The 13764-nt window shown below is 40.4% G+C and overlaps 1 protein-coding gene across 1 annotated transcript; it reads left to right on the plus strand.

Moving 5' to 3' along the window:
• The first annotated feature begins 644 nt into the window (after window positions 1-644).
• Window positions 645-1376, plus strand: LOC149240770 (uncharacterized). Its single transcript, XM_089370306.1, has one exon. It carries the CDS (start codon window positions 645-647, stop codon window positions 1374-1376), a length of 732 nt encoding a protein of 243 aa, XP_089226432.1.
• Window positions 1377-13764: the final 12388 nt, after the last annotated feature.

Below are 13764 nucleotides of genomic sequence, written 5' to 3' on the forward strand. Positions count from 1 at the left end.
GAAGAAGAACTAGAAGGAATGGAGGTAATAAATGAAAATGAAAACAAAGAGACAGATAAATTGAATAAAGATCAGAGGGTAGAAAACCTAAGAGAAACCCAAGAGGATCAAAGAGAAATGGAGATAGACCCACAGAAAACAAAAGGAGAAGAAGAAGAACAAGTAATGGCGAAACTTTTACAGGAATGGAAAAGGCTCGACGAAAGATTCATCCCAGAAGAACAAAAACAGAGGTACAAAGAAGCATTCCAAAGATATAAGGAAAAAAAGGGACTAATAGAAGATAAGGAAAGCCAAAAAACGGAGAAACAGGAAACGCAAATCATAGGAGTGGGCAGCACTGGCAAGGGAGGCAAAAAAAGAGGGAGAAGAACAATGAGTGAAACGATACAAGAAGTGGGAGAGATGCTTGTCAACTCAGGAAGAGTGATACCTCTCTCAGAGGTATTCCAATCCCCCCCAAAACTGTTAAGATGATTATTACAAGCTGGAACATAAGAGGCCTCAACAGCAGAGGCAAACAAAGGTATTTGAATGAGAGATTGAAAAAAGAAAAACCCAGTATAATGATAGTACAAGAAACAAAAATAAGTACTGAGAAAATGAGAGAAATTTTGAATAGAAATAGGAATAGATATGAAATGATGGGACAGGATGCGGTCGGGAGCGCAGGAGGTCTGGTAATAATTTGGAATCCAGAGGAAATACAATTTAGTAATTGGATGAGCTTCCCAAGAATTTTAACAGGAACAGCAAGCATAGTAGGAACGGCGGAGGAGGTTATTATAACAGGGGTGTATGGACCGCATATCCAGAGCGAAAAAGAAAACTTTCTGCAAAATTTAAAAGCTTTAAGATGCCTAATACCAGGAAAACAGTGGATCGTAGGAGGGGATTTTAATCTGATTAAAGCCTCAGGTGAAAAAAGAGGAGGAGCAAGGAGAATGGATAAGGCAATGGAGCAGTTTGGAGATCTGATAAGGGAACAGAATTTGATCGATATTCAAACCATCAACGGAAATCATACTTGGAATAATCGAAGAGGAGGAGCTAACCAAATAGCCTCTCGCCTTGATAGATTCTTAATCTCTGAACAAATAATGATGAAGGATGTATTCATAGAAGCCACCATCCTCCCGGTAGCAGGATCAGACCATTGGCCGATTAAATTAGAAATAGACTTAAAACAAAGGCCTCCCAACAAACCCTTCAGGTTCGAAGCCTTTTGGCTAAGAAATGAAGGACTGATGGAGAAACTAGAAGAATGGTGGAGGACGAGTGATCAAAGAGGAAAAAATAAGATGCACACTTTTCAACTCAAACTGAAGGAAATGAAGAATAAGTTAAAGAAGTGGAATAAAGTGTTGGCATTATGATTCAAGTGTTGTCCTTGATGGCAACTCACTCAGAAGATGGTACAGATGCTCAGAGGTTGGTACAGGTGATGGCAACTTAATCAGAAGACAGATCTCAGTACAGCATGCCAAGGAAGCTCATACACGCCGTTTCGTTAAGCCCAAGTCGCGTGTACACGCTAGTTCGATTCATAAAAAGTGCGTGTATGTGGAAAGGTTCCTTTGGTCCATGGTGGTTAGTCCTTGGAAGTTGTGCCTATGATTTCGGACCATTGTGTCTCGACGGGCGTGTCGATCCCTAGTTTTGAAGTTGATGGTATTGTGTTACTATGGTTTTGGCTCTTGGTATTGAGCTAGGCCTAAGACTATATAAGGAGAAGAAGATCATTAGGCAAAATCATCTTTCAACAAGGGCTTGAATATCTAAGAGTGAAAGAGATCTGATTTGCAGGTGCTGGGTTGCTTGATCTAAGCCAAGGAGAGATCACATTGGTTGATGGAAGACTAGATCTAAGGATAGATCGGGATCTAATGGTTTGAAATGCACTATCATGATATGGTTGATTATGCTTATTTCTAGATCTGCATATTATCGCAATGCTATGTTCTGGGTCTAACTAATGTCTGGTACAGCTGCAAATTGAGAAAGTTTATTTTTAGATCTGTACGCAGGTTGGCTTCGGTAAAAGAGCGTGTATACGCGGGTTTTGCTCCTTGAAGTAGCGTATATCTTTTGAAGCTTGTTTTTGGGTTTACAGTGGGGTCTGACAGTTATTGCAGAGTTCTGTAGTCTGCTCTGTGTTCTGGTAACTGGTGATTGACAGGGTTCAGTGGTTCAGTGATTCAGAGTTTGGTTGTTTTATGCTTCAATGATCTGTTGTGGAAATTGAATGAATTGTGGTCTTCAGATTGTAATGTTGTGCTTCAGGAATATTCAAGTCTGAAAATGTATGAAAGGTGATACCTGAAGAAAAGAAGATTGTAGGTCAGCACCTACGTACTAGTATCTTGGCTAGTACAAGAACAAAGGGGGTTGGAGCTCCCTTCCAAGGAAGTTTGGAGAACGAGAGAAGGTTGTAGCCTTCTGCAGGTTGTAGCCTGCGTACTGGTATAAGGCTGCACCAGTACAAAAGATTGTAAACTGAAGTTTCTTAAAGAAAGATAGAGATAACTTGCAGCAGGTGGTTTTCACCCACATTGGGTTTCCACCTTATATCTTGGTGTTCATGTGTGTGGCTTTTGATCCGTTCTGTTATACTGCATCTGCTTACTGTTAATGTGCTGAATAATGTCCTGATGAACTTAACTGAAGAATAAGCTAACTAAGTTATGAGTTTTCTTCTTATACGCTGTTTTATTTAGTCACAGTAGCGTGTACACGCTGTTTTACTTAACTGAAGTAGCGTATATGTTTCTGAGCATTGAAAAGGTTTGATTGATCTGATAATACTGATTCACCCCCCCTCTCAGTATTATTTCCAACAATTGGTATCAGAGCAGGTCCTTCAGGGAAGCTTGATCGCTTGAAGGTAGATCATTCATCATGAGCAACTACGAGAAAGAAGCATCAATCAGGCCACCGGTTTTTGATGGAACAAATTTCAATTATTGGAAGGTAAGAGTTACTGCATATCTTCAATCTCTTGGTACAGAAGTTTGGAACATTGTAGAAACAGGCTATGCTTTTCCTTCAGCTACTCCTACAGATCCAGCTGAGAAAAAGACATATGAAACAAATGCAAAAGCAGTCAGTACTCTATTAGGAAGTATATCCCAAACAGAATTCATGAAGGTCATGCACTTCAAATCAGCAAAAGAGATATGGGACAAAATGATCACTAGCTATGAAGGAGATGAACAGGTAAAGGAAGCTAAACTTCAAACTCTCAGGATTCAATATGAGACTCTCAAGATGTATAATGATGAAAGTGTGGCAAATTATTTTCTTCGGGTAGACGAGATTGTTAATTGTATGAAAAATTTGGGTGAAGAAATAAAAGAGACTATAGTAGTTTCAAAGATTCTAAGATCATTATCCCCCAAGTTTGAATCTAAAGTATCTGCAATAGAAGAAAAGGAAAATCTCAAAGTTCTCACTATGTCTCAGCTACATGGAATTCTAACTGCTTATGAAATGAGAAAGGGAGGTCCATCAGACAGAAGGGAAGCTGCTTTTAAGGCATCAGGAAAAGAAGATTACTATGAGGCAAGCCATGTTCCAGAAGAAGAGGAAGAAGAATCAAATTTTGTCAGAAATCTTCAAAGGGGTGCTGGAAGGTTCAGAGGTAAGCTACCTTTCAAATGCTTTGCTTGTGGAAGAGTAGGTCATTATGCTGCTAAATGTCCTAATAAAGATAAAGGAAAAGAACCTGCTAGATGGAATAAGAAACAAAGTGCAAATAAGAAAAGCTACTACACCCATGAAGATAGTGATGGCTTATCAAACAGTGATGAAGATGAACAAGGTAATAAATATAAGCTATTAATGGCATTTGAAGATGATGATTATGAGGATGCTGTAGATGTGGATAATCTCTATAATGAAATTACTAGACTCAAGAGATGCATAGAAGAAAAGAGTGTGATCATTGATACTTTGCAATTTCAAATTGATGAAAAGGAAAAACATCTTGAAAAACTAGAAGGTGAAATTGTTGGTCTCAGAAAAGAAATTGAGAAAACAAAAGCTATTAATCTTAAGTTTTTCAAAGGATCTGAAACTTTGGATGAGATTATCAATGTGCAGCGGTCTCCTCTAAACAAGACAGGTTTGGGCTATAATGGAGAAACCTCTAAAGCATCCACCTCAAAGAGTTATCTTGATGCAGCAAGAAGAAATGAGCAGAAGAACAATGAAGATAATCAGGTAAAGCAGGGACGAATTACAAACAGAAACTATCAGGGACAATCCTTCTTAAGGGTGAACAAAAGCTACAACCAACCACAGGTAAAATCTTCTCAGTTTGGCACAAGAATAGATGAAAATAGAAATTACAATCAGTTGGCTGGTAGATTCAATAACCGCAGAAGCTTCTTCAATGGACAATGTTTTTCTTGCCATAACTTTGGTCACAAAGCAGCTCAATGTGTTGCATATAAAACAATCATGACTAGGGAAGCTCAAAAACAAAGAAGTATGACAGGGATTACAAAGAGGACCTATAACAACTTTTCGGTTCTTGAAAATGAAGTTGAATGTTCTATTTGCAATAATTTTGGTCATAAAGAATCTGAATGCAGGAGCAGGTTTCAGGAGAAAAAGGAACAAGCCACGAGCACCAAAAAATGGAGAATAAAAGAACCTCAGACAGAAAGATGTGGGATAGCGTTTTATGCAGAAGGACAGGAAAATCTATGGTACATTGACAGTGGATGTTCGAAACATATGACAGGTAAAACAGTTCTCAAAGGCAAAAGAACTCCAAATAATCTGTACATATTTGAAGAAGGACAACAACAATGCTATCTTAGCAAGGATGAAGAGCACTGGTTATGGCATCGAAGGTTGGGACATCTAAGCTTCTCACAAATAAGAAAAGCATGCAAATATCAGGCAGTTCGCGATCTTCCAGATATCAAAATTCCAGACAAGACTATATGCAAATCTTGTCAGTTTGGAAAGCAAACCAGAACTAACTTTCCAGAAAAGGAAGGATCAGCTAGCTTGCCTCTTGAGCTAGTCCATACAGATGTATGTGGTCCATTTAGGAAAAGGACACCTCGAGGAGAAGAATATCTGATATTATTCATTGATGATTTCTCAAGGTTTGTTTGGTTAGGGCTTATGAAGCACAAAGATGAAGCATTCGAAAAATTCAAATCCTTCAAAGCATTGGCTGAAAATGAATCAGGACACAAAATTAAGTGCCTCAGATCTGACAGAGGTGGGGAGTTCACATCAAATGAATTTTTCGATTTCTGCGATGAACATGGGATAAGAAGAGAATTCTCTATAGCTAGAACTCCTCAGCAAAATGGGGTTGTGGAAAGAATGAACAGAACTATCCAACAAATGGCTCGTGCTATGCTCGATGAATCAGGTACTCCTGCAACCTTCTGGGGTGAAGCTGCACATGCTGCTGTTATCATTCTTAACAAAACAAATGTCCGAGTAAACAGCACTCAAACACCTCATGAGCTTTGGAGTGGTAAAACTCCTTCCGTGAAGCATTTCAAAATCTTTGGGAGCAAATGTTATATTAAGAATACTGATGAGCAACTTGGCAAACTTGAACCTAGAGCAGATGAGGGCATTCTTCTTGGTTATTCTCCACATAGCAAAGCATACAAGTGCTACAATAAAAGACTTGGCAGAATTGTTGACAGTATTGATATAGTAGTTGATGAGAAGGGATATATTCCTAGGCAAGTTCATCATGAAGACATTGAAGAAGATGAAGGTTACTCTCAAAGGCGAAATGATGAAGAAGAAGAACCTCAAGAAGAAGAAGAATCTCAAGAAGAACCAGAGGAGCAGACAAGAATAGAAGAGAAGACTCCATCCAGATATGTCCAAAAGAACCATCCAGAAACTCAGATTGTGGGGCAGAAAGAAGCAGGAGTACAAACAAGAAGGACACTTGCAGAAGCTTCAAGCTACTTGGCTCTACTCTCCTCCATTGAACCACAAAATGTGAAAGAAGCATGCAAAGATGAATGTTGGGTCAAAGCAATGGATGAAGAACTTGAGCAAATCGAAAGGAACAACACTTGGGAATTAGTTCCTAGACCAAAAGATAAGAATGTAATAGGAACAAAATGGGTCTTCAAGAATAAGTTAAATGAAAATGGAGAAGTAATTAGAAACAAGGCCAGACTTGTTTGTAAAGGGTATGCACAGCAAGAAGGAATAGATTTTGAAGAGACCTTTGCTCCTGTGGCAAGACTAGAGGCCATCCAAATGTTCCTTGCTCTCTCAAGCTTTCAAAACTTCAAGGTATTTCAAATGGACGTGAAATCAGCCTTCCTAAATGGAGACTTAGAAGAAGAAGTATATATTGAGCAGCCAGATGGGTTCATTCTTGGAAATGATCCAAACCTTGTATGCAGATTGAAAAAGGCACTCTATGGGCTCAAACAAGCTCCAAGGGCTTGGTACTATCGGTTGGACAAATATCTTCACCAACAAGGCTTTTCAAAAGGATCAGCAGATAGCAATCTCTATATAAAAGTTGAAAATAACAAATTGCTAATCCTTGTTGTTTATGTAGATGATATTATTTTTGGCAGCAATGAAGAGACCATGAGTCAAAACTTTGCCTTGGTTATGCAGAAAGAATTCGAAATGTCACTTCTTGGAGAATTGACATATTTTCTTGGATTGCAAATCCAACAAAATGAAGGAGGTATCTTCTTGTCTCAAACCAAATACCTCAAGCAGATCTTGAAGAAGTATGGCATGGAAGAGTCAAAGCCAGTATGTACACCCATGGTTACAGGATGCAGCCTCAGTGCAAATGATGAATCAGCAGCAGTTCACCAACCCACTTATAGATCCATGATTGGGAGTTTGCTTTATTTGACAGGTACTCGACCAGATATTACACATGCAGTAGGAATGGTTGGAAGATTTCAAGCCAACCCAAAGGAAACTCATCTTCAGGCAGTCAAAAGAATCTTCAAATATCTTCAAGGGACCCAAAACTATGGCTTATGGTATCCTAGAAATACTGATCTCACTCTTCATGCTTACACAGATGCAGACTGGGCTGGAAGTGTGGATGATAGGAAAAGCACAAGTGGAGGTGCTTTCTTCATGGGTTCCAGATTAGTATCTTGGTTCAGCAAGAAACAAAGTTCGATTGCCTTATCTACAGCTGAAGCAGAATATGTGGCTGCAGCATCTTGTTGCACACAACTTCTTTGGATGATGCAGACCTTGCAGGACTTTCAAATCACTTGCACTCCACCTATCTCTATCTTATGAGATAATACAAGTGCAATCAGCATTTCAAAGAATCCTGTCATGCACTCAAAGACCAAGCACATACCAATCAAGTACCATTTTCTTCGGGAACAAGTGCTTGAGCAGAAGGTCAAGTTGGAGTATGTTCCTTCTAAGGAGCAAGTTGCTGACATTCTCACAAAACCACTGCCCAGGGAAACTTTTGAATATCTCAGACAAAAGCTGGGAGTAGTTGATGCTTCATCCTGTTGTTGAAGTTTGTTTGTTCTACAGAAAAGTTTGTATACGCAGGTTACGGAAGGGATATGAGCGTATACACGCGGATTCATGGTGGGTAAGTCGCGTGTATTCTGGACGCTTGTTGCAGAAAGAATATCCGCGTACATACGCTGTTTTATAGAGGATAAAACGCGTATATGAAGTTCTGAACAGCAAGGGAAAACTCTGAAGTTCTGAACAGCAATAGGAATGTCAGAATTCTTCAGGCACAGTTTCAGGGAGTGCAACAGGCACAGGTTCAGGGGGAGCAGCTCAAAAGTCTCATAAAGCATTGTTGGCATTCAGATGTTTTGGTTGTTGGTTTCAGGAGAAGGAGCTCAGAAAGAAATTCTGGTTGCTGATCTAACAAGATGTTTATCAGATGCTGCTGGTGTCTTTCCTAAGTCTTGGTTTAGATCTGTTGTCTCTATGTCATATATCTCTCTTGTCCTATCTCTTTTATGGTGTCAAGGTCATGTAACGGCCTATGTTGGTTTCCCCACTATGCCTGGGATGAATGCTGTATTATAATTGGTTGTTTCTGATATGTCCCCTCTTGGTAGGGAGTATGGATGTATGTATTGAGTCTTTTGGTGATAGGAAGGTCCCTTATGGTGTATAAATCTTGGTTCTTGTTGAAGAACATCTTTTTCAGATCTGGCCTACTGTCAGGGGGAGCACGAGTCAGCACAGCCAAGCAGAGGTATCAGCATATCCTCAGGGGGAGCACAGCCCTTTGCCCTTGATGTCAAAGGGGGAGAGTGACTTAGTGTGGTGGTTGCCATCAAGTCCAAAGGGGGAGATTGTTGGCATTATGATTCAAGTGTTGTCCTTGATGGCAACTCACTCAGAAGATGGTACAGATGCTCAGAGGTTGGTACAGGTGATGGCAACTTAATCAGAAGACAGATCTCAGTACAGCATGCCAAGGAAGCTCATACACGCCGTTTCGTTAAGCCCAAGTCGCGTGTACACGCTAGTTCGATTCATAAAAAGCACGTGTATGTGGAAAGGTTCCTTTGGTCCATGGTGGTTAGTCCTTGGAAGTTGTGCCTATGATTTCGGACCATTGTGTCTCGACGGGCGTGTCGATCCCTAGTTTTGAAGTTGATGGTATTGTGTTACTATGGTTTTGGCTCTTGGTATTGAGCTAGGCCTAAGACTATATAAGGAGAAGAAGATCATTAGGCAAAATCATCTTTCAACAAGGGCTTGAATATCTAAGAGTGAAAGAGATCTGATTTGCAGGTGCTGGGTTGCTTGATCTAAGCCAAGGAGAGATCACATTGGTTGATGGAAGACTAGATCTAAGGATAGATCGGGATCTAATGGTTTGAAATGCACTATCATGATATGGTTGATTATGCTTATTTCTAGATCTGCATATTATCGCAATGCTATGTTCTGGGTCTAACTAATGTCTGGTACAGCTGCAAATTGAGAAAGTTTATTTTTAGATCTGTACGCAGGTTGGCTTCGGTAAAAGAGCGTGTATACGCGGGTTTTGCTCCTTGAAGTAGCGTATATCTTTTGAAGCTTGTTTTTGGGTTTACAGTGGGGTCTGACAGTTATTGCAGAGTTCTGTAGTCTGCTCTGTGTTCTGGTAACTGGTGATTGACAGGGTTCAGTGGTTCAGTGATTCAGAGTTTGGTTGTTTTATGCTTCAATGATCTGTTGTGGAAATTGAATGAATTGTGGTCTTCAGATTGTAATGTTGTGCTTCAGGAATATTCAAGTCTGAAAATGTATGAAAGGTGATACCTGAAGAAAAGAAGATTGTAGGTCAGCACCTACGTACTAGTATCTTGGCTAGTACAAGAACAAAGGGGGTTGGAGCTCCCTTCCAAGGAAGTTTGGAGAACGAGAGAAGGTTGTAGCCTTCTGCAGGTTGTAGCCTGCGTACTGGTATAAGGCTGCACCAGTACAAAAGATTGTAAACTGAAGTTTCTTAAAGAAAGATAGAGATAACTTGCAGCAGGTGGTTTTCACCCACATTGGGTTTCCACCTTATATCTTGGTGTTCATGTGTGTGGCTTTTGATCCGTTCTGTTATACTGCATCTGCTTACTGTTAATGTGCTGAATAATGTCCTGATGAACTTAACTGAAGAATAAGCTAACTAAGTTATGAGTTTTCTTCTTATACGCTGTTTTATTTAGTCACAGTAGCGTGTACACGTTGTTTTACTTAACTGAAGTAGCGTATATGTTTCTGAGCATTGAAAAGGTTTGATTGATCTGATAATACTGATTCACCCCCCCTCTCAGTATTATTTCCAACATAAAGAAGAATTTGGTAATATTATAGAAGAAAAAAAGAGACTAGAGCAGAGAATGGAAGAGCTTCAGCAGATAGACATCTTAGAAGGCATACAGGAGGAAAGAACAAAAGAAGAAGGTACTATATTAAACCAGCTAGAAGAAAGAAGGAAACAAGAAGAGATTTTATGGAAACAGAAATCAAGGGTTCAATGGCTTAGGGAGGGAGAGAGGAATACTAAGTTCTTCCATAAAGCAATGGTACAGCATAGACAAAGAAACAGAATATTCTCAATAAAAAATCAAGAAGGTCAAAGAGTTCTGCAACATGAAGAAATTGAAAAAGTGCTGGTCAATCATTTCAAAAACATACTGAGGGAACCGCAAGCTAACAGATCAGATGCCATATCAAAGATAAGTAGGGAAATCCCAAATGTGGTAACAAGAGATCAAAACCTGGCACTAATGAGGAAAATTACGATGGAAGAAGTGGAGGATATTGTCAGAAACATGAAAAGGAACAAAGCTCCTGGACCGGATGGGTATACAGTAGAATTCTTCCAAGCTGGGTGGCATTTTCTTGCAGAAGAAGTTCTGGAAGTTGTAGAGGAGGCCAGAATAAATCAAAGAATATGGCCTGGAATAAACTCAACCCTTCTGACCCTTATTCCTAAAACTAATCAGGCAGATCAAGCTGAAGGCTTTCGCCCCATAGCCCTTTGTAACGTCATCTACAAAATAGTGGCATCGGTAGTAGCTCAGAGATTGAAATCGATCCTGCCAAGTATTATTTCCCCAGAGCAAACTGGGTTTGTAGAAGGAAGGCAGATTTTGGACGGGTTAGTGGTGGCTCAGGAAGTAATCCACACGCTGAAAACGAAAAAAGAAAAAGGCATGCTGATCAAATTAGACCTCTCAAAAGCCTATGATAGGCTAAGCTGGAAGTATCTAGAAACGATCCTTAAAGCTTTTGGATTCTGTGATAGATGGGTGAATTGGGTCCTGAGTATGATCTCTACCCCGAATTTCTCTATTCTGTTGAATGGAGCTCCAACAACAACATTCAATGCAACAAGAGGCCTCAGACAAGGGGATCCCTTATCCCCCTTTCTCTTCATAATAGCAGCAGAAGGATTAGGCAGATACTTTAAAAAAGAATTAAGAGAAAGGAAAATACAAGGTCTCAGATTATGGGGAAATCAAACCACAGTCACCCACCAACAGTTCGTGGACGACATAATGATATATTGCAAAGCAACCTTGAAAGAGGTGAAAAGGATAAAGAAAATCCTAGAGATATTTATGGAAGGCTCAGGGATGGAGGTTAATAATGAGAAATCCAGAACTTTTTTCTTTAACACTGTGGAACCTATTAAGAATCATCTAACCAGGGTCCTGGGATATCGGAAAGGGGATCTCCCTACCAAATATTTAGGAACTATGTTAGACTCCTCTTCCCTCAAAATAGGAAATTGGAAGAATATCCTTGAGAAGATCATGAAAAGATTGGAAAACTGGACTTTCCGTGCTCTGAACCTGGCAGCAAGGGTAGTTCTGCTCAAAGCCACTATTCAGGCAATTCCGATATATCCCTTATCCGTGATGGCTGCTCCTAAAGGAATATGTAATAAACTTGTAGAGATTTACAGAAAATTTCTGTGGGGGGGACCGAAGCAACAAAAGAAGTGGGCCCTCTGTTCATGGAACAGTCTAACTAGACCAAAGGAAAAAGGTGGTTTAGGCCTCAGAGACCCATGGACTTTAAATCAAGTACTCGCTGCCAAGTTAAGATGGAGATGGATACAAGGGGGGCCGGATCTATGGAAAGAAATCTGGACAACAAAATATAATATGCCTCTCACCCCGGAAGAAATTCTAAGGGAGCAAGATATGCCTCGGGGATCAGATATATGGAACCTAACCATTCAAAGCAGGGATTTAATTGACAGACATATATTTTGGGAAATCAGAGGAGGTCAGATCGCGAGATTTTGGGATGAAGCCTGGCAACAAAGGGAGAAAATGATGAACCTACAAGATATGCAAGAAATCTACAGAACAGGTATGGATAGAAACCTCATTACAGTTAAAGATTACTGGACTGAAGAACGGGGAAATGAGGAATGGCGAGAATGGAAACCTCTGGAGGAATGGAAAAGGAATGCAACAGAAGATCAAAAAACAACATTCGGAAAGGAAATAGACTCCAGAAAGATAAAAAAGAGAGAAGGCAGAGACATCCTTCGATGGGGCAAAGAAACGAAAGGAATATTTACCATAAAGGAAGCTTACAAAGTAAAAACCCAGCAAGATCAGGGGGAGGAAGAACAAAAGTGGAAAAGGATATGGAGAACAAAATGGTGGCCGAAGATTAAATTGTTTGCATGGTTGGTAGGAAGAAAGCGGATTTTAACATGGGACAGAATTCAAAAAAGAGGCTTCTCTGGCCCTTCAAGATGTTGTCTCTGTTATTCAGATGAAGAAGATCAGGAACACCTTCTTAATGGATGTAGTGTGGCCCAATTCCAGTGGGAAAAAATGAGAAATCTATTCTCAACAACAGAAAGAAACCCGCATGACATAATTCAAACCCTATGCGACTGGGGAGAAGGAAAGTTTCAAAGTAAAATAGTTAGAAGAGCGTGGAGCATTACAGCCGGCTTTAATGTATGGAATCTGTGGAAGGAAAGAAATGGCCGAATATTTAAAGGGAAGTCCTCAGGTCCGGAGGAAGTATGGAAGAGAACTCTAAGACAAATTAGAGAATCAATCCTAGCGGAGAATTGGGCAGAAGAGGATTGGAAAACCTCTGAAGCTGAAACAGAGATTTTAAATAAGCTGAACTTAGAACAGGGGATGATCTACCATCAAAAAACAAAGCAGCACCAATCAATAGCAAATCAAAGTCATGCAGTTTATCGAAAGCCTCCAGAAGGGTTTATTAAGCTCAATTTCGATGGAGCTGCGAAAGGGAATCCTGGACCAGCGGGTTTCGGCGGAATATTCAGAAACGGACAAGGGGAAACAGAGTGGATCTATGCGGAACATGGAGGAACAATGACCAATAACGAGGCATAATTTACGGCTGTATATCAGGGTCTCAAAATTGCCAGAAGAAATGGTTATAGGAAGATAGAAATTGAAGGAGATTCCACCCTGGTTGTTGATACGATAAGAAAATTAATCCAAGGAAAGAAATGGGAGAAGGTAGTAAAAAGCTGGAGGAATGCAAGCATAGTTCGAGACATAGAGGAATTGTTGAAAGGGATTGATTACAAGATCACTTCGCATGTAAGAAGAGAGGGCAATAAACCCGCAGATTGCTTAGCGAACTGGGGAAGTAAAGAACCATTGGAACGAATCGATGACAGCTGGACCAATCAGGTAACGCTGGCAAAATGGGACGGTCTAAAACAGCTCATTGGTAGTGATAATCATGATGCAGAACAAGGATAATTACAATTCCGCGTGGAGCGGGAGAAGGAGAATAAGGCAAGATCCGGCGGCAATAAGGAGAGGACAGAAGGACGGCGCCCTTAACTTCCTGACATCAGCAATAAATGATTTTTCAGTGAGACAGGGACGCGGCCCAAAACGAAAACCGATTATCAATACTAAAGCCATCATTCAGAGTAAGAGTGACAATAGAAGTGGGGAGCAATCCCATCATAAGAGCAAAAGTGGCGAGAAGGCTATAAGGAGGAACACAGGAAGAATGACAGGCAACAGAAAGGTGGCGAGAGAAGAGGCGACTTGGAAGAGAATCCCTAACCAGCGCCTCAAACGCTCTAAAATGGGTGAGCGAAGAGATAAGACAGCCCTAAAAGAGAAGGACGCGGCTGAGGGCAGGCACTTTGAACAGGATCGGGTCAAAATTGAAATTGAAAGTTCAGAAGAGATGGAATTCAGACAGGGAGAAGAACTCAGAGGCAAGCAGTTCGAAACCGGGCAGAGCAGCAGAGGCCCGAAGCAAGTTAGAAAGGGAGGA

The sequence above is a fragment of the Pinus tabuliformis genome, chromosome 8 (genome assembly GCF_031772625.1).
Source record: "Pinus tabuliformis cultivar Carrire ecotype Pingquan chromosome 8, CPIR1, whole genome shotgun sequence".
NCBI classification, from domain to species: Eukaryota; Viridiplantae; Streptophyta; class Pinopsida; order Pinales; family Pinaceae; genus Pinus; species Pinus tabuliformis.

Coding starts and splice junctions, on each gene's coding strand:
- LOC149240770 (XM_089370306.1), top strand. CDS start 645: ATGGGACAGGATGCGGTCGGGAGCGCAGGAGGTCTGGTAATAATTTGG.